Source organism: Erpetoichthys calabaricus, chromosome 2, assembly GCF_900747795.2.
Source record: "Erpetoichthys calabaricus chromosome 2, fErpCal1.3, whole genome shotgun sequence".
In the NCBI taxonomy this organism is placed as follows: Eukaryota; Metazoa; Chordata; class Cladistia; order Polypteriformes; family Polypteridae; genus Erpetoichthys; species Erpetoichthys calabaricus.
This window is the reverse complement of record NC_041395.2, coordinates 107,992,028-108,011,313: the sequence shown is the minus strand read 5'-3', so window position 1 is coordinate 108,011,313 and position 19,286 is coordinate 107,992,028. Positions and strand designations below refer to the sequence as shown.

The following is a 19,286-nucleotide window of genomic DNA, read 5'->3' as shown; positions in this document are numbered from 1 at the left end:
ACTCCAAAATTGTAATGGTGCCGAGCATTGATAAGTGAAAGAATATGACCACCGGACAAAGGTTTCTAATTAGGAGGTAAAGTGTGACAATCCTAATCCTAATTTCTGATAAGAGTAGACTAGGTGTACTACATACAAGTAAGATCTGACAGAGGTAGACTTCAAAGAGATGCCGACACAGGACCCTAAGATCCAGTGTTATCAAGTCCAATAGTGGGTTATAACATCTTAGGGCACTTAAATGCGACAGAATTAGACTTGCAGGACGTAGAACCGTAGCTGAATTGGACACAGGTTTTATTGCTTCATTGTTCTGAGAGGTTACAGTCTTAGAAGGAAACAAAGCAGGATGCAAAGAATTAACAATCTAAGACTCCACACTTATCATAATTATTAATGAGAGCAAATTGAAAGACCAGACTCAGAGACAAATTTATTGCACTTCAAGGAACACAAAATTAGGAGACATGACACCAAGTCAATAGGAAGAAATCATTGTGAGGCAACAAGATATTGGGAGCTGCGGGAACACGATGATAAATTTTGACATTGTGGTCTCTAAAGGACTCCTGCTTTCCAAGCATTGCAGTCTGGGACTTTGCACAGACATACATCCATTGGGAAAAGGGCAGGCTTTTCGGTAATGTATGTTGGTTCAATAAATTACTGCATTTAGTGGATGGCGTCAAAGACTTTTGAAACGTGACTGTACAAGCTGACCCCCTGTTGATGCTAAAGAATTCTTAACAGCATGTCTGGGTGGGACTTTCAGCTCTCTTCCATCTTCCTACTCCCTGTATGTTGCCAGCCTGTGAAAAAAAATCACTATAGAGTCTCCACCCTCTGAGTTTTTGTTGGGAAAGCTGCCAATTTGGCAGGAACTACAGAACTTGGCAAATAAAAGGTGCAAAAGGATCATCGTGTTTGTGGTACAGATGGAACTCCAGTCCGTGGTGGGTGGTCCTCAAAATAAAGCAAAAAAGAATACTGATGGCTGCCTAAAGAGATGCATTTTTCTAATGTACAGGAAGGATTACTACACTAAATACTTAGCTGCAGTGGCCTACTAAGGCCTTTCACCTTATCAAAGACAAAGTGTGTACTGATAGTCTGGGCCTTTCAAGACTACATTTTGCAAACACTGTACTGTAATGTTTGTTACTGGCCATTAGCAGTGATCACCTACCAACTGTCAACACCAGAAGCTGTACTGACAATATAGATAATCTCTCCATTTTGTATCCCAGAGGAGGTAATTCAGGTCCTTGTCCATCTGTAGATAAAAGCAAGCCTGTAACATTTCTGCCCAAAAGGCAAGGCTTTCCCTTGCAGCAAATGTGATGCCACATTCTCTTTTTTGAGGCACAGCTCTTTACCCGTGAAATGGTGAACGTATGAGGACACATTTCCTGCCACCGTTCCCCTTCTTCTGTCTGTTCAGCTTGCTGTCATTTCACAGGAGGTCCACGGTGTCCACAAATTGGGCTTTTCCATTGGTCCACTTTTGCACGCCACCAAATTTCCACATATGTTGTTTTAGAAATGTCTGCTCAAAAAATATGGTGCATTTCTGAGCATCTGGATCAATGAGATGGTACGGAAGATTGTGAGTTTTTCTTGGTGAATTTCTTTTGGTGTTCTGGGCAGCTCTGCTCAGTGTTGAGGGATTCCAGATTGAAAAGGAAGCTACAGGAGGGTGCCTGACTGCTTCTTTCAGTGAGCTTCATGCATACAGAGGGTGCCACATGGCAATCTGTCTTCGGGGGTTACTCAGCATCTGCTGCCAGTGCTGGAGTCCACTTCCTATGGACTGTAAACCCAGGGAACACTGTCCCAAGGAGAGGGCTTCACTACACTGATTCTGGTTTAAAACTTCAAGTTCCAGACTTGACTGAGACAAGAGCTCATGAGGAACTTCAAACATCATCATCTCATTCCAGACTGGGTTTATTTTGTGCTTGACCCTGCGGGTCTGCTTCTTCTTGAGCTTGGTGTTCTGGTGTTTCAATGCCAGTTTCACAGAAAGGTCTGCCAATAAAAGACATCATCATCAGCAGCTGCAGAGAAACTCCTCTTTAAGTTACACTCATTTAAAGACAAACTATGTTGTGTTGTTAGGCAGACATTTCACTTGCCACAAAACTTCACTTCAAGGAATGCTTTACTAAAAATGATTTTTTATTATACTTACCTCACATTTTGTAACAATAGCTCAGCAAAACTTTTGATCTCATTTTTTTCTTGGAGACTGGAGATGCAAGTGGATTTCACAATACAAGTAAATTGAGATTTTTTTTCATTTTGGTATTGTATGATGTTTGATGCCATTAAAGCCCATTATATTTGGAATTTTGCTATCTCCATTCTTCACTAAAACATGAACGTTTTCCTCAGCCATGTGACAAACAACACAGGATAACTAAAAGATGATCATTTTTGGATGGAGCACTCCTTTAATGATTTTATCATGGGTCTTATCAGAATACATAGTGTTAGTGAAAATAGATTGATAAACTGAGGGAATCGTTTCAATGGATCGGTTAGTAAACACACAGTCTATCAAATGTGTTGACAGACTGGCACGTAAAACACCTGGGAAGGAGTCTAACATAGGGGAACATGCAAAAATAAGACCTTCATTTTAGTGCTCTCAGTAGAATATGGAGACCTCACGGGGTAAGAAATTAGTAGCAGTCTGCTTGTTCAAGACTAGTATTTTTGATAGCATTAATAGCTTAATAAGCTACTACACTTTTTCAGTGTAACAACTTACAAAGTTTTGCGAATACATCTATACCTATGCTTTATGGAATTCTTCTTAAAGGAGTAAATCAGTTGGATAGGTGTTAAAATAAAAAGTATGAGGGATAAATATACAACAATACAAGCATGCAGGACAGAAGCCAAGACTTGATGTTTCCTCGTGCAGGTGAGCCAAGCTCTTTTCTTTTTCTTGTAAGCCCTGAACTGTTTTTCTCTTCTATGAATGCATCCATTTTAACAAGGTTCCCATACAGCTTTGTCTTTAAATAAGCCTGTGCTTTGGCACAGACACTATAATCTAATTTTACATTTCTGGAAGGTGGATTTTTCATCTTCAAATCATAGCATGACAAGTACATTTGAAGTAATTAGGCAACAAGCATCTACAGAATGTTTAAAATTACTGCTTGATGCATGTTGATTTTTGATCAATCAATGAATTTTGATTGGTTCCATCCATCCATCCATTTTCCAACCTGCTGAATCCGAACACAGGGTCACAGGGGTCTGCTGGAGCCAATCCCAGCCAACACAGGGCACAAGGCAGGAACCAATCCCGGGCAGGGTGCCAACCCACTGCAGGACACACACAAACACACCCACACACACATCAAGCATACACTAGGGCCAATTTAGAATCACCAATCCACCTAACCAGCATGTCTTTGGACTGTGGGAGGAAACCGGAGCGCCCGGAGGAAACCCACGCAGACACGGGGAGAACATGCAAACTCCACGCAGGGAGGACCCAGGAAGCGAACCCAGGTCCCAAGGTCTCCCAACTACGAGGCAGCAGCGCTACCCACTGCGCCACCGTGCCGCCCTTGATTGGCTCCTGTCATTTAATTAAACTGCAATGGCAGCAGCTCTCTGTTTCAGTTTCTGTAGATTCATTTGGAAGCTGTGAAACTTGACTATTTTGTCTAGTATGGCCAATTCCTATTGTATATTTCTACAGTTATATTATCAATATTTGACTATCTGAATAGAGATAAATGTAATTCTGTTTTGACTTGGGGAAACAGATAAACTTGTCCCATTCACGTTTGTGGAACTTTCATTTAGAGAGAACCCTAGTTACATTTTGACTAGTAATTTCCATGTTTAATTCAGTTTTTAATATCTTTAATTTAAACACTGCTATCTCCAACTCAAAGTCAACAAAAGAAGTCTTCCATTGTCGCCAAGATAAATATAATTAGTGATACCTCTAATTAGAATATTGACTCGTCACAATGCAACTGTAGATCACAAAAACAGAAACTGTTTAAGAGGAATTAGCATAAGATGTTAAATGTTAAAACAGCTTTTCCTATGTGTACTCATGCTGCCCAACTTTAAAGATGTTGATCTAGTTCAAGAAACAGGTCCAGATATTATTTGCTAACTCTAACCTCTCCAACAATGTAAGAACTATACAACAAGATTTTTGTTCATCTTGATATTGATCGGATACATTTTACAATAGTATAAAATTTACAGAGAGGACCAATTGTTTTCTCTCACTAGTCTTTCATCTACATGCACTTGTGGCTTGCCACCTGAGCACAATGGGAAATTGTTCTACTCTTCATACTCGAGTCTTGATTTCTGCAATGTCTGAAGGCAATAGAGAGTGAATAACAGCCATGGAGGCTGCAATAACTTGGAGTCAAGTTGCAGTCTTGTCTCCATTTTCCTGCTACATCCCAAATTATGTGTACAGTAGTTTAGATTGACTGGCATGACTAAGTGTGGCTGTGTACCTTGTGATGGACCGGTGCCCCATCCAGGATTTGTTTTTGTCTTTGCTCAGTGCTGTGGCGGTAGGCCACTGTATCCTACATCCCAATACTGAATAAATGCTGTAGCTTATGTCTCAAAAGCATGTATATTGTGTGGCAAGCGGCTGAGGGTGGTACCCTGCCAGGATGCCTAGAAGGTCCGGAGGAGGACTTACACCTCCTCCAGACCACCCTCGTGGCTTTGGGGACCACAGGAACAGAGCTTAGAAGCTCAACCCTATAGGGGCCCGTGGTCACCGCTAGGGGGTGCCCAGATGCCGGAGGAGCCCTGGCCCTCAGCACTTCTGCCACACCCGGAAGTGCTGGGGGGAAGATGACCAGGGACACCCGGAGTGCTTCTGGGTGCACAGCCGGCACTTCTGCCACACTAGGGAGTGCCGGCAGTAGCTCATTGGGAGGCACCTGGAGCATATCCAGGTGGGTTTAAAAGGGGCCGCCTCCCTCCATTCGATAGCTGGAGTCAGGAGGAAGATAGACAGAGCTCGGGAGGAGAGGAGTGGAGGCGAACCTGAAGAAGAGGCATTGTGTGAGACCTGAACTTTGGGGGTGAAAGTGGGTTGTGTGCAGTTTCACTGTGTATAAATGTATAATAAACGTGTGTTGGGTTTTGTACCTACGGTGTCCGCCTGTCTGTGTCCGGGCCAGTCACCGCAATTGATAGCAAATAATCATTGGCAGTTGTAAAGTGCATCAAAAACACAGATAAGGGAGCAAACAAAAACTCTCACACAGTATGTGGCAAATGCAGATTACACTCAAATGGAATCCCTTTGCCCAGGTTTTACTGTAATAACTAGGGGGTTCTGCCCCCTGCTCACTTTGCTTGCCAACCCCCGTGCGGGCCTCATGCTCTAGTCATTTCCTGGATCTGCTGCTTGCGAGGAATCGTGCTGTGCTTTTGGATAAACACGAATATCAACTCTGTCGTTGATATCTCCGTCTTTCGAAACTGTTATCGTTGACAATTCGTCACATGTTGGTTTATTATATATGCGAGCGTGATCTTTCGGATTCATATATAGAAATCCAAGGAAACTTCTTTGTTCCTGTTTTTTAGATAAATTTCGAAGTTTAAATTTTAAATTTTCGGATTTAAAGTGCAATACTTTTGGATGTATGGATTTGTATTCATTATTGTCTATAGAATTTGTAATACGTCCGATCGTTTAACTCTTTCGATTCTATGCTGCATCGCTTCTCCATGATCACAAATATAAACCTGACCGAATTAATTTCTTTGAAATTAATTGAAATTAAACTTGTAGTAGCTCTGTCATATCACCTATATCCATATATTCGATCTCTTCTCACTGTTCCGTTATTTCACTGAGTAATAATTTCCGTTTGTTAGTGCTAATGCAATCTTTACTATCAGTTTTTTGAGACTTTTGAATTTATAGTACTTTAATAATATCTAACCTGCCCTGCATGTGCATCGTGCCAACGTTTTTGAACCTCTTTACGTCATTCTACTTTGTCTTCTACCGTTTGTCTTTTATTTCCGCCTCCGCTTGGACCTGTTAGGTTTTCAGTTCATCTCTTGGCACAAAGTCTCGTATCGTGGAACATGAAAGTATCTCTCTGAAAAAGTCTTGTCTCGTCCCAAGATTTTTTTATATAATACAGACAAAGTGCCTAATGTAGAACAAGTTTGTAACCAAACTACAACTTGACACTTTGTTTCTAGTGTGCAGAACAGTGCAGTGCATGTCTAATGGACACTTCCTGGAGCACAAGAACTCACCTATGATATCCTTCATTTTGTCGGACTGGAGGCCACGGGCCTTCATGACAACCACTCCTAGTCGGTTAGCAGCAGGTAAGTAGCTTATTGAAAGCAGGATTTCACCAGCAGAGATGCTCCGATCCTGCAAAGAGTGGAAGATATATTTTAACAAATACCTACAGATAGTATGGAGTTCAGGGTGAACATAAGCTCTTCAGTACCCCCATCTGAAAAAAAAAATACAGCAGCACTACTCCCTTATATTGAAAGCACCAAAGTCAGAAGCAAGATGCATGTACAGTACTCAGCAGCTGCATCCTTACCCCTCCCAAACAGTTATTTCATTTTCAGCAGAGCAAGAGCCACCTGCTCCACTGTTCACATTATTCGAGAACAGATCCTTATAACGTGAATAAACCTTCCTCCCTTTCTAGCCTGGAGGACTTTGTACTCACTTCCGGAGACACAAATCAGACTCTAATGGACACTAAACAGCCTCATAATTTCATTTTATGGCCCTCAATCGATGGCCTCCTCTCAGATTAGTTGGCTTAGCATATTTCAATTCACTGCCAACTGGAGGGGGTCTGACTTTGCCTACGTCACATATGGGAGAGGTGCTGCTAGAATGATGCTGCCTGTATACTTCGTGGAAAGAGGTGGCCCTAATTATATCTTATTCACCACTTTCCAGCTCCCACTCAATCATACACAACCTCCTACTATGGCACTTTCTGCATTAAGCTATGAAGAGGGATTATGATTTTCTAGGAGCTGAAATAAATTACTTATTCTTCACAACCCCCCCTTCCCATCAGTCAGTACTGCAGTATGATCTGCATCAGCATGCATCAGACCGGAGCATCTCATCCTCTTCGCCCTCCCCCGCAGCTCATCCTTCTTTCATCCGGCACCTCCCCCACCTTCTCCTGGGCTTTGTCGTGACGCACGTTTCCACATCTTATTGTTTTCCACAAGGCGAGAAGCGAACTGTGTTAGTATGCCTTGGAGCAGCAGTCCAGCTAGACACAACCCTGGTGAAGTAGATGAGACTGAGCAGCAGGTCCAGCGGGGAGTGGCGTGTAGGGGTGGGGGGGTGGAATGTGTCAACATCACACCACAACACTGTCTCCCACAATATCGGAGAAAATCTCTTGGCTCTGAAACGGAGATTTGTGAGCCGCTCCAGCCCGAGCGGCAACCCCTGCCCTGTCCACCATCAGCCCTCCGACTGCTTAAAGATGATTTGAATTACTTTACCAATTTGGGAAGCTGAAGATCCACCCAGCAGTCTGCGTTTGACAGCATCGGCACATCAGCCAGCTTGAACCTGACGACACCCATGTGGGCATGCTGTGAGAATGTGTCACAACTGTAGAGTGACAGTGCCATCTCGCCTTCAATCTCGCAGCCCTCCGGTAGAGGAAACGCCAAAGTTTCCTGCCACACCACCTGGGGGAGAGCACGCTTCACTGTCGTTTTAGCCTCCTTCCTGGTGGACAGGGTAGTCAAATTGCCGATCACATAGCAGTCACTTCCTTGTGCTGTGCACACTTTCTCCGCTGTAAAAAGAAAAAAACGTTAATGACACGAGCCCTCTGGGAGTTACTTATAACCCACCGTAGTTGCTCCATTGTTCAAATTTGCAGCTTGGGTATTTGGCTTCTTATTAAAGGTCAGCTTCACACCAGTGCATGCTATGTTGCAAAGGAAGCCGAGGCTAACGGGACAAGCACAGTGCAGTATTGTAATGCCTGCCAGCCTCCCACGATGCAGGGCTCATATTCACTCACCCTCGATGATGGTGACTTGAAGCTCCCGGCTCTGTGTATTGTACTGCAGGCTGAAGTGCAGTTTAGGAGTCTCAGGTGAGTCACTGGGGGACATGCAATCTGGCTGATCCATCCCTGGCAGGCCTACAGAACAAGCAGATACACACAAGCTCACTAATGTGCTGTTTTTGCCTTTTTTTTCAGCTAGAGCGGCTGCAGGACTCATTGAACTAAGAAAACGAGAATGAAGGGGAATATTGATATGTCAGAGTGGCTGATACCTGAGGCTAGTGAGCAGGTACTGGCTAAAGTAGATGAGCCATCTGTGTGGAAAGAAGAGGTCGGTGACTATGTCATGGGAAGCTGTGAAGTATGAAGAGTGTGGCAAGTATGAGGATCTGTGCATGCTTATCTGTGTAAAGCAGTTCGGAGACCCTAAATGTGTGTTAAGGCCTTGCTGTATGGACGTAGGTGTAACCAGAGAGTGATCACTCTGAGGGAGTGTGTGCGCACACAGGAAAAAGAAGCTGCAAGCTAGCATATGAGAGTCCTGTGGCAGTTACCAGTGCAGTTACTAGCAGGGACACCAACATTTCTTTGCTTACCTTGAGTGGGGGAGGTGGGGGAGGGTAGGAGTTGTCAGAGCATCCTCGGGTCCCTCAGCTGATGGGCTTTCATCCTGCTGTGTATAATTAACCATCTCAGGACATATCCCAACAGCTTTGGCTCGATACAATCGGGGGAAGGTCAAGAGAGATCTAGGCTGGACAGGCTCTGTGGATTTTTGGATGCTGAACTGAAAAATAATTAAAAAAAAAACTTGATGATGAAAGGTGGCAAAGTCTAAATCTCTGCTGGTTTAGACACACTACACAGCTCTCTGCAGATGTTATGCTCATGGGCTGTGGTGAAACTTTTCTTTCACATTCTACAGTGGGCAAATGTGTAAAACACACTATAAAGAAATGCAAACTGAATCCCAAAAAGATAATATTAGAAATCACATAAACGTCAGCCTCATTTTCAGTTTATTTATCAGGTTTTTACTAGAACAGGCTTTCCAGTTCTACTGGCTCAGTCTGAACTCTTGTTCCATCTTCTTTTTATGCTTCTGCAGGTCTCAGACTTAAAGAGATAAAAATATCCTCCTCTTTCACATTAATCACCTGCTTTTACCTCATCCCCCCCACCTTCCCTTTTTTTCTAATTTTGAAAACGTTCCCTTCTCTCCTTATCCATCTGCTTTTACCCTCATTTCAGCCTTTCTAAACATTCCTTCCTTCTGCAAGGAGATCCATGTTCTTCAAGCACTTCCACATAAATCTGGTGTCAGCATGTGAGTGACCCTCTTGGAAATTTTGAGTATAGAAATTCATTCTGAAGGGTCAAAGGAGAGGACTCAAACAATTCAGGGCACATAAAAAGGGATGAGGGTGATTTGGTGCTGTTTGGGAAGCTGAAGGTCCATCCACCATTCTGCATTTGATAGCATCTACTCAGGGGTGTGCAAAAGATGGCCTTGGCATCCCAGACATTCGGCCGACTTGACGGTTGAATTGGTAATGACTGGCTGCTTGTACAAGTTCACCTGGTAATGACAATTATTACTAAATGAACTCTTAAGCTATAGATGCAGATTGTATATGGTTACTTTAACCCTGTATCTGCTATGCTATGGAGTGCTTTTTGTCTATAGCACATCTTTTGTCAAAATCCAGAGCATCTACATTTATGTAATAATCGCTCTCTACATTACTTTCTCTCCCACCCTCACAAAGATATTTATAGACGTCTACTGAGCTAAACGAGTGGCTGCCTGCTGGAACTATGACGCCAGCTGATGCCGAATTCAATGGCATACTGGTCATCCACGATGACCTTTGAGTGACCCCGAAGGCAAGAACAGAAAGCAACTCAATTTTACTTATGATCTACAACCAGAAAAAAAAGATGCCAACCTCCCAGCAGACATGCAAATGTGCGCAGAGACTCCAATAATGGAAGATAGTGCTGACAGCTGTCAAGATATAGCAGTCTGGTACTGGTTAAGGGCTACAGGAGGGGCAGCAGAATCGGAAAGAGACAATATCTCATAAGCAGTACACAAATTCGCGCCTGGAACTGTGATGAAAAGGACGGCAATGTTTAACAGACATGATGTGATGATTCCAAGTGTGGAGACAAATATGCTTACAGGACCTAAGATCTGAGAACTTGTTAGGGAGTGGAAAGAATACTGGCAGGTTTGCAGATCTCAAAAAAAAAAAAGAAAGACCATGCTAACACATATCAGTGACCCAAAGTAACAAAAAGAAGCAAAAGGTATACGTGGAAAAAAGTTAATGCTGAGAGGCTTCAAGATATTGGAAAAGTGAAAAACATGCTGGCAGCATCCAAGATGAGGGTAAACATTCCTTCATATCTCAGGCTTACAGCTAGGTGTGATGACACCAGATAAGAAAAGCAAAGTTTCCAGATTGCACTTTATACCCAAACAGGCACAAAGGATTACAGGATAGGGAATAAGATAACTGACAATTTTGAACATCCAAGAAGACAAACTAGTTTGCCTGTCAGCAATCTGTATCCCACAGGAAGATAAAGAAGTTAACTGGCATCAAAATAGCAGGGATGAACTGCAGCACTTAAAAATGAATGACAGGTGTTTGGCCACACTGTGATTTCATAACCGTTGTCTTTAGACTACACCTGGGGTAATCACCCACATTTTGTCGCTCGTTTTGAACAGAAAACCCCAGGTAGGCCCACTTTAACCAGACAACCTAATCCCAGCCTCTCTCTCCAACCCGAACAACGAGCCCTTTGCCCACCGTCGACGTTACCTGCTGGCTCGGCTGAAACACACCGGTGCTCCCTTCCACTGCCTCCGTTTTTCGGAAAGACTTGCAGAGCAGAGAGAGTCCGCACAAGGCGAGGATGCCCGAGGCAGTGCCCAGGGTTGCCCCCAGGACGAGCAGAGGGGCAGAGGCGATCATAGCGCGAGCGAAGACCCTCGGATCCTCATGCACACCTGCGGGATCGGACTAACCCAGCCAAGTGGAACAGCGAGCTGCAGGAGGCGCGCACTTCATTGGGTAGCCGTGCTCAAGACCACGCCCTTCAACCGGCCCCCTCACGCCACACCTCCTCCGCAGCGGCTACCCACTGTCATTGAATGGCCAGGGCTCTCTTTCTTTCTTTCTTTCTTTCCTTTTTTCTCTCTTCATCTCTCACCTCTAATTAATCGGCTCTTTGTGTGTCTGCTTCTCTCTCACACACACATACGCACTATCATTCACACTTATGTCGAGTGACGATAGTTCATCAAGACAATATCTTGAAGCTATAATCATGGCTACACTGCACCTGGAGAGATACAGATCCTCTTGAATTACAGGCACAATACACACAAGAAAGAGGAGGGGGATGCAAAAGGCGACACAACACACGTTAGACTAAGAATCAAGCCTCCTACTTCAGTAAGCCCAAGGCGCTGTTCGGCGAAAATATTTAGCGGCGATATTTAGGTTTTAATTAACGTTAATGGCCAAAAATCAAAGGAAAGGCGTGGCTTTAATAAAGTAACAAATGAGGCTGTGGTTAACGCTGCTGCCGCACGGATTCCGGAGATCGGTTAAGTTCCAAGCCTGTGTGCGGTGTGCACGTTCTCCATGGGGCTGCGTGATTGTTTCTTTTGGTTCTGCAGCTTCCTTCCTGTGTATTAGATACTGACCAATCCATTCAGGTCCGTAGCATTCATTGCGTTTGATGCCCACTATCCCTTAAACCCTCAATTAAAATAAATCTAGCAACTTAATCTATAGATGGATTAACTGATAATATGACTGTGCTCAAGAAGATATGATGTGAAGGCAGCATTGGAGTGTAATTAATCGGTTCTCCTCAGCATTACTTTTTCCACAATGACAGTTCATTGGCAGAAACTACCCAAATAGGTTTTGTGCCAACTTGTGTAATCTTACCTGGTACAGTGTATTTTTCCTTATTTTCATTTTATGGGTTAATTGGTTTAATTAAGTTAACCAAGCATTTCTCCTTGGTCTATCTACTAGCTTACTGTAAATTCAGTGTTGAGGTAGATGTGTTTTCATACAAATGCATTACAATGTCCATAATACCCTTATGTTGCCCTAGTACTGTAACTGTAAGTTGTCCATAGTATATGTTTAATGGAACTATTTCGCTAAAGGAATCTCTTTCAGATGTGGAGATTTTTTTTTTATTTTGAGATGTATAATGCGTATATCAGATTACAGGACTCTCAGTCCCAGCACCGCTTGTTGGAGAAGCTTTAGAAAGCACATTTTTTGATTTAGTGATAGGGTGTAAGAAACCCAAGAGTATGTCATGCCTAGGAGACTGAGTGTTATGCAGAATTTGACCACCTTTACATTTCAACTGGCGATCTAGTGGGAATTCAATCATCTACCAGACCAGAGACAAGAGAAGCAACTTTGGACTTTTTATTCATTTTTTTTGGCTACATTTTTTCCTTGTACAAAAGACAAAATGATATATATATATTATTTTTATGGATCTGGACCCAAATAAGACCAGTCTTGAATTCATTAAAGCGTGGAGTTCCTGAATGTTTGCGTGCCAGACTAGAAAATAATAGCCCTGTTATGATGTACGTATCCTACTATGCAGCCTGGCTCATGTCACCAGAAGGGGCAGTCCTGTCTGTTCCTTTCAGGGACATCATTGTTGGATCCAGTTATGGTTGTTTCTTTGGTCTTGACCTTCCTGGCCTTAAGGTATGTGGAGAGCGTCAACTTGATCCTATGGCATTCCCTGTGTTCCTATGTCACACTTGACAATGAGGTGGAGTAAACAGTGCCAAATTATCTCCTTGTATTACATTTTCTCCTGCTTTGTGCTTTAATATTAGATATTATTCCATTTCAATATTAGAATGTTGTTGATTTTCCATGTCAAATCACATGAGTAGAAATCGCTGGACACGTATGTTACATTACAGACTCCTTAGACTTAGCAGCACATCTTCATATTTCCAAAGGATCACGCTCTCTTCCCTTTTTCTGACAGCCAATAGGTTCTCTTGCAATGGATTTACAGATACAGAAAGTTCAGCCATCTAGGCCCCCTTTTTTTCATATTTACATTCTTTTGTGGTATGTAAAACACAAGCCATCAGACAGATGAGTCTCTCATGTTTCTGTGGTCCAAAACACCCATGTCCCTTATTCCTCATCACTCTGTTATATTCACTGAACTTGTGAATGAGCATTCTTTGTTTGTCCACTCTCATGCAGATGTTGTCGGGGTGAGCTATGGAATAGTTGGAGTGAGCTGCTGGGTATGTCAGACTTCATGGGTAGGCGCCCAAACCGCCTCTGACTTGCTAAGATTATGCAAATGAAGTCCTGGTCTGAAAATCACTGGAAAACTCGTGTAATATGACATGGCCCTTAGAGAGACCCCTCACAATACTAGGGCTCTTCTTAAACTGCAACCAAAAACAGGGCAGACGAGTTTCTATATATCATGTCAGTCAGTTACAAGATCAAAGGTTTGAAGAACGATAAAACCCTAATTATCGTCTCCAACTCCAACTGATGAATGGCCATCTCATTAGTACTAACAACAAGAGCTTTGTTTTCTGTACCTTTAGGACACAACTTTAATGTGACACTCATTGTCCTAGATAAAGGATAGTTTTGACCATAGCTCTTGCTCTAAAACCCTTCAGGCATGTGGTTTTTATCAAGCACATTTTTAGATAAACGTTTTAAACATGGGTGGCGCAGTGGGTAGCGCTGCTGCCTCGCAGCTAGGAGACCCAGGTTCACTTCCCAGGTCCTCCCTGTGTGGAGTTTGCATGTTCTCCCCGTGCCTGTGTGGGTTTCCTCCGGGCGCTCTGGTTTCCTTCCACAGTCCAAAGACATGCAGGTTAGGTGCATTGGCGATTCTAAATTGTCCCGTGTGTGTGTGTGCATGCCCTGCGGTGGGCTGGCGTCCTGCCTGGGATTTTTTCCTGCCTTGCACCCTGTGTTGGCTAGGATTGGCTCCAGCAGACCCCCGTGACCCTGTGTTGGGATATAGCAGGTTAGATAATGAATGAATGAATGTTTTAAATATGATAATGAATATGGGTGTTAAGTCACTGTTCATGGTAAGCTGAAGCAGAAGACAGGATTTGGGGGTCTAATACACCCTGTGACTGTATAAATTAAGAAACTCCTTTAATTCTAGGGACAAGGGGTGTAATAATGTCTAGCCAAAGCTGACTAGCCTCACCAATGTCTTGAAAAGGACACACATACTATAATCTGGTCATTCTCTTGTCCTTTGACACCTCAAGCCTGATTTCAGTTAAATGACATCTTCTGTTACCCCAGAGGTTGATGTCAAAATACACTAGAACAATTTCATAATCAGTCGTTACTCTGATTATAATTCCAGATCTCCTACTAAGGTGTGACTTATTTGTGACCCGTCTGTTAGGTGGCTAAGTTGTGTTAAATTGAATTTGTCTTTCATGCTTCTTAATACTCAGCTCTTGATATATACTACACTCATATAACATTTGTCACTCCTTAACCATCCATTTGTGCTGCCCGCCAAATGAGGCCTCAGTTTTTTTTTTACTTTCTGCACATCGCCAATAGAAATATAAAGGAAATGTATTCCGATGGAGTCAAAATTTCAACTTCAGACATTCCACTGTGTAATGAGAACAGTTTGAGTGTGTGGACATGATAACTCCAAAGCAAAAATGGATTCTAAGTGAAAATTTGTAATAAATTATTGGGTCAGAAAAACTTGTCAAGTAGATTTTAATCTATAGAGACAACTACATATAGTGTAGGGCACAATTTTCACTTTGATTATTAGATAGATAGATAGATAGATAGATAGATAGATAGATAGATAGATAGATAGATAGATAGATAGATAGATAGATAGATAGATAGATAGATAGATAGATAGATAGATAGATAGATAGATAGATAGATAGATAGATAGCAGTTTATTTGTACCCATGGGGAATTTTAATCCTCCCTTAATGTGATTAGATTACTTTTGAAGTACTTTTGAAGCAAAAATGAGCTACCCAATACAGATGAAATGTGATTTAAAGTAGTTATTGGTATAATGTAATGCTAGAAGTCCAATCATTTTGAGATTAATCTTTCCAGTATTTTTTCTCGTCTGAAGTCATGACATTGCTGACATTAGCCTGTAATGTTTAACTGCCAAAATCATAGCTTTGTGAAGTGGAAGTTATATGCCGGACACGTCAGATTTTATTCTTCTGATGCGTAATTATGCTTTTCAGTGGGGTGGGGTTAAACTTAAACCTCTCTGATCACACCCCAAAGGTTTCAGCATGTTAAATTAGCTGAATATGAAGCATTCCCTTTAAATAGACTGAGGTCATTTTTTTAGGGATGATCGTTATGCTATATTTGTTTAGTCCAGCATTTATCTCACAATTTCCTCTTCACTGTCTCCTCAGAATTACCAAAAAACAATTCAGTCTCACTCTGCACATACCAAGAAGCCGCAATACAAATACAAAACCACCCTTCGGATGATGGTGCTCAGTCATCATGACTGCACAGCAGCAAATCCTGTAAACATGCATGAGGCAAGGAACAGTGAATAGCAAAGATAACAATTAACAACAGACAGCAATGTTGCAGCCTTAGGTAAGTGGGATCAAAAAAGAATCTGGCTTCAACTGGCACCTTCCTATGTTAGGATCATTTCTATAAATAGTGTGTGTGCTGTATGAAGCCAGGCATGTCCACACGTGTGAGTCAGGTGAGGACCTCCCGGTCTCATCCTCCTCACCTTTCTAAGGGCAATTATTATTACTGCTTTCTAGTTTTAGACCTGTGCAGAAACAATCTGTGGATGGACAGTCGGTGTTTCTGAATACATGGGCTATAAAAAAAGGGTTCAAAACACTCCTCTTGGATTGCTTCCCATTTATTACGCTATAATATGGAATTTGTATGTGATTATCTGACTTTATATCATTTACAGCAGGGGTGGGCAAAGTCAGTCCCGGAGGGCTGTAGTGGCTGCAGGTTTTTGATCCAACCCAGTTGCTTAATTAGAAAACAATCATGGCTTATAACAGATCTTATTTAATATCATGGCTTGTTAGTGTTTTAACTCTACAATGTCAGGTCACTCTCATATCCTAGATTTTGTTTTCCTTTCTAAGGATATCATCCAAATGATTTGAAGTATAAAATGGCAGAGTAATTCTCAGTCCTTCACTTTTTTCTCCTCACTTTTCTTTCAAGTATTTAATTAAACCAAATAGTGTGCGATAAATGCACACAGGTATAAATGGTAACAAGCCACATGGAGAACTGCAGCTTTCTTTAGTCCTTTGCATCTTATTGCTAATAAGGAGCAATTAAAAACCAAGAATGCAGCTGTTTAAATCTAAAATAAGCACTAAGGGTTCAAAATGTTAACAAGCGAGATAACTAAAATGAAGTGTTACTTGAGCAATAAGTGCTTCTTATTAGGCCATTGAGTTGAAACAAAAACCTGCAGCCACTGCAGCCCTCCAGGAACAGCTATGCCCACCCCTGATTTACAGTGTCAAAGAGAAATCACCATTTTGTCCACCTTTCCTGTGAAACTCATCCAGTCTATTTTTTATGACACACCTTATTCCTTTACTGGTTCACAGGGGCCTTTGTAGGCTTGAACAAACCCTGGATGGGATGCCAGTTCTTCACAACACACATTAATTCATTACCAGGTCAATTCAGAGGAAGCAACATATCTTTGGAACATGGCAGGAAAACAAAAGTACCAGGAGAAAAATCCAACATTGGCAAAGGAAGAGCATACAAACCCCATACTCTCAGAGACGAGTTTCTGCCCCAAAGCCGACAGTCCTGCTCTTTCCCCTCCTGATGCCACTTAAACCCGAAGGAGGCCAGGGGTCAGCATTCTTTTACAAACCATCATCCAAATGTGTCCTTTTTGAGTCCTTAGAAAATGTTTCTCCAGGCTGAGTATGCCTGTGCCAAGACCTGAGTGTCTTATTCCTTTTGTTATATTTCGCCCAGCTTGATTTTTTTTTTCATTGGTGTTAAATGGAACTCAGCTACAGACCCCTTACCGTTTTTATATGTCTCTCATTCTTATTTTCACGGTACCAGTAATTCAAAAAGATGGCACCAGCGTATTAATTAATGCCAAAAATGAATGTGTGCAGGACAGTCTGCAGGAATGAGGTGCAGCAGTCCATCTGCCCAATTTGCAGTTGCCATGTAAGAGGAGAGGAAAATAAAAGAATCATAGAATACCTACAAAAACATAAGAAATGTGCAAACTCCACCAAGTCATTGATCTAAACAGGCCAGGATTTGGGCTGTGATGGAGCACTGCTAACTACTGTGTCATCGTGCTGCCAATATATTTAAACACAGATGTATTTTTTCCCACTTATGTCAGCTTCAGACCATTACAGTTCAATCAGAAGTATGACCTACTCCGAGGACAGGAATATTGTTACACAGTGTAAAAGTGGACTGCCCTGAGTCCTGGCAGATTGTGTTTTCACTGTACTTATGGAGGCAGGGTCTCTTTGGCACTGGTGCAAGGCTATTGACTATCCAATGTCCTGATAAAATCCCCTGACTAGAACACAAGACATATTGTCCTCTCTGAACAGTCACACCTTCTCTTCCAGTAACAAAGGAATTCACTCCATTCCTCTGGTGTCTGGCTGGCATGTTGTTGGAAGACCTCAGGTTCATGCATGTAGTCTCAGAGTCTGCAAGACAGATAGGATGCCATTATTGCATAAATTTACTAAAAATGCCAGACAATTGATGAATTGCAGACCTTCATGCTATTGGTCTCAGATTTCCATGAAGACTATAAAACTATACTAAGAGACATAAGAGAGAAGGGTAATGCTGTCAAAGTACCCAAAGAAAGCCCAAACCACAGTGATGACAAGGTTTAGTAAATTTCTCATCATGGTGTGTGTCATCAGAACAAAAATAAAATTTGAGTGGTTCTGATTGTACAGCCACCTACCAAGGGACTTCTCTTAACTTCTCTTAATGACCAATTGTTCCTTACAGGGTTTAGGGAACAGCCAGTGGCATTAATGGCAGACATTAAATCAATGTTCTACAAGGTAAGTCCCAGATTAAGACACTGATCATCTTCACTTTTTATGGTGGCCAGAAGGTATCCTAAGTAAGGACTTGGAAGAATTTAAAATGGCAGTACATTTTTTGGTGCTACTTCTTCATCCAGTTGTGCTTCTTATTCTTTGCATAGAAGATAGAAGAAGGTGTAAGAGAAACTGTTCCGGAAGGTGCAGTTAACACTGTGCTTCACATTTTCTATGCAGTCAGTGGAAACTTCCCATTAGTCTCTTTTCTAACTTTGCTGTGTCAGTGTTATTAGCCTGCTTAAATTCTAGGACCATTAGCTGTGCTCTCTCGATTTCCAACCTTCCACTTTAATTTAGTTGTCTCAATGTGACACAGCTAGTCTCACGAAGCTCAGAACCCAGCTATATAGGGTTCTTCATAATTTCATCTCAATTCCATTTTGAATGTAACTCCATCTAAAAGGTGTCATATTATTTAGGCAGTGTTTTTATCCAAAGTAACTTGCTTGTTGTTTTGTCTTGATAGAGTTCTATATTACTCTACTTCCCCTTTTGTATTCACAATTGTGTAGACTTTATCAGAATGCCTCAAATCGCACAGACTTACTTTATAACTTCTCCCCACTTTCCCTTCTACATCTATAACCTCAGGCAATTACATGGAGTTAAAGGACAAGCAGGAGTCAAGTTACAACTTTAAATAATGTATTATTGATAATATTCATAAAATAATAATAATAAGCAAACTACATGGGAAAACTGGCAACCATACTACCTGATAAATGCTAGATGTGTACTTTCAGGTGACACACAAACTTAAATGTCTCTAGTTAAGTCATCATTTCTAGTCAACTTTCTTCAGGACAGGCCACATGCCTGTCTCAATATGACTGTTGAGCTTTGCTTTCTACTTATGTTCTTCTCTTCATGGCCATGGTGTATGCGAGAGAGAGGGAGTGGTAAAATGACCAGATTTAAAGATTCCTTCCCAATTCTTACACCAATAGGGTGTTGTGGTACAGAATGGCCTCTGATTCAAAAACAATCCTAACGGAATTTCAGTACAGCACATCCCCCAGTGTCTTTGTTTA

General features: G+C 42.0%; 1 protein-coding gene across 1 annotated transcript; it reads right to left on the bottom strand.

Moving 5' to 3' along the window:
* Nucleotides 1-420: 420 nt before the first annotated feature.
* On the bottom strand, nucleotides 421-11,204 carry syt13 (synaptotagmin XIII). Its single transcript, XM_051922509.1, has 6 exons — nucleotides 10,889-11,204; nucleotides 8,651-8,841; nucleotides 8,067-8,308; nucleotides 7,534-7,835; nucleotides 6,292-6,415; nucleotides 421-2,028 (listed from the first exon to the last, which is right to left on the bottom strand). Exons 1-6 carry the CDS (start codon nucleotides 11,039-11,041, stop codon nucleotides 1,724-1,726), a joined length of 1,317 nt encoding a protein of 438 aa, XP_051778469.1. The 5' UTR covers nucleotides 11,042-11,204; the 3' UTR covers nucleotides 421-1,723.
* Nucleotides 11,205-19,286: the final 8,082 nt, after the last annotated feature.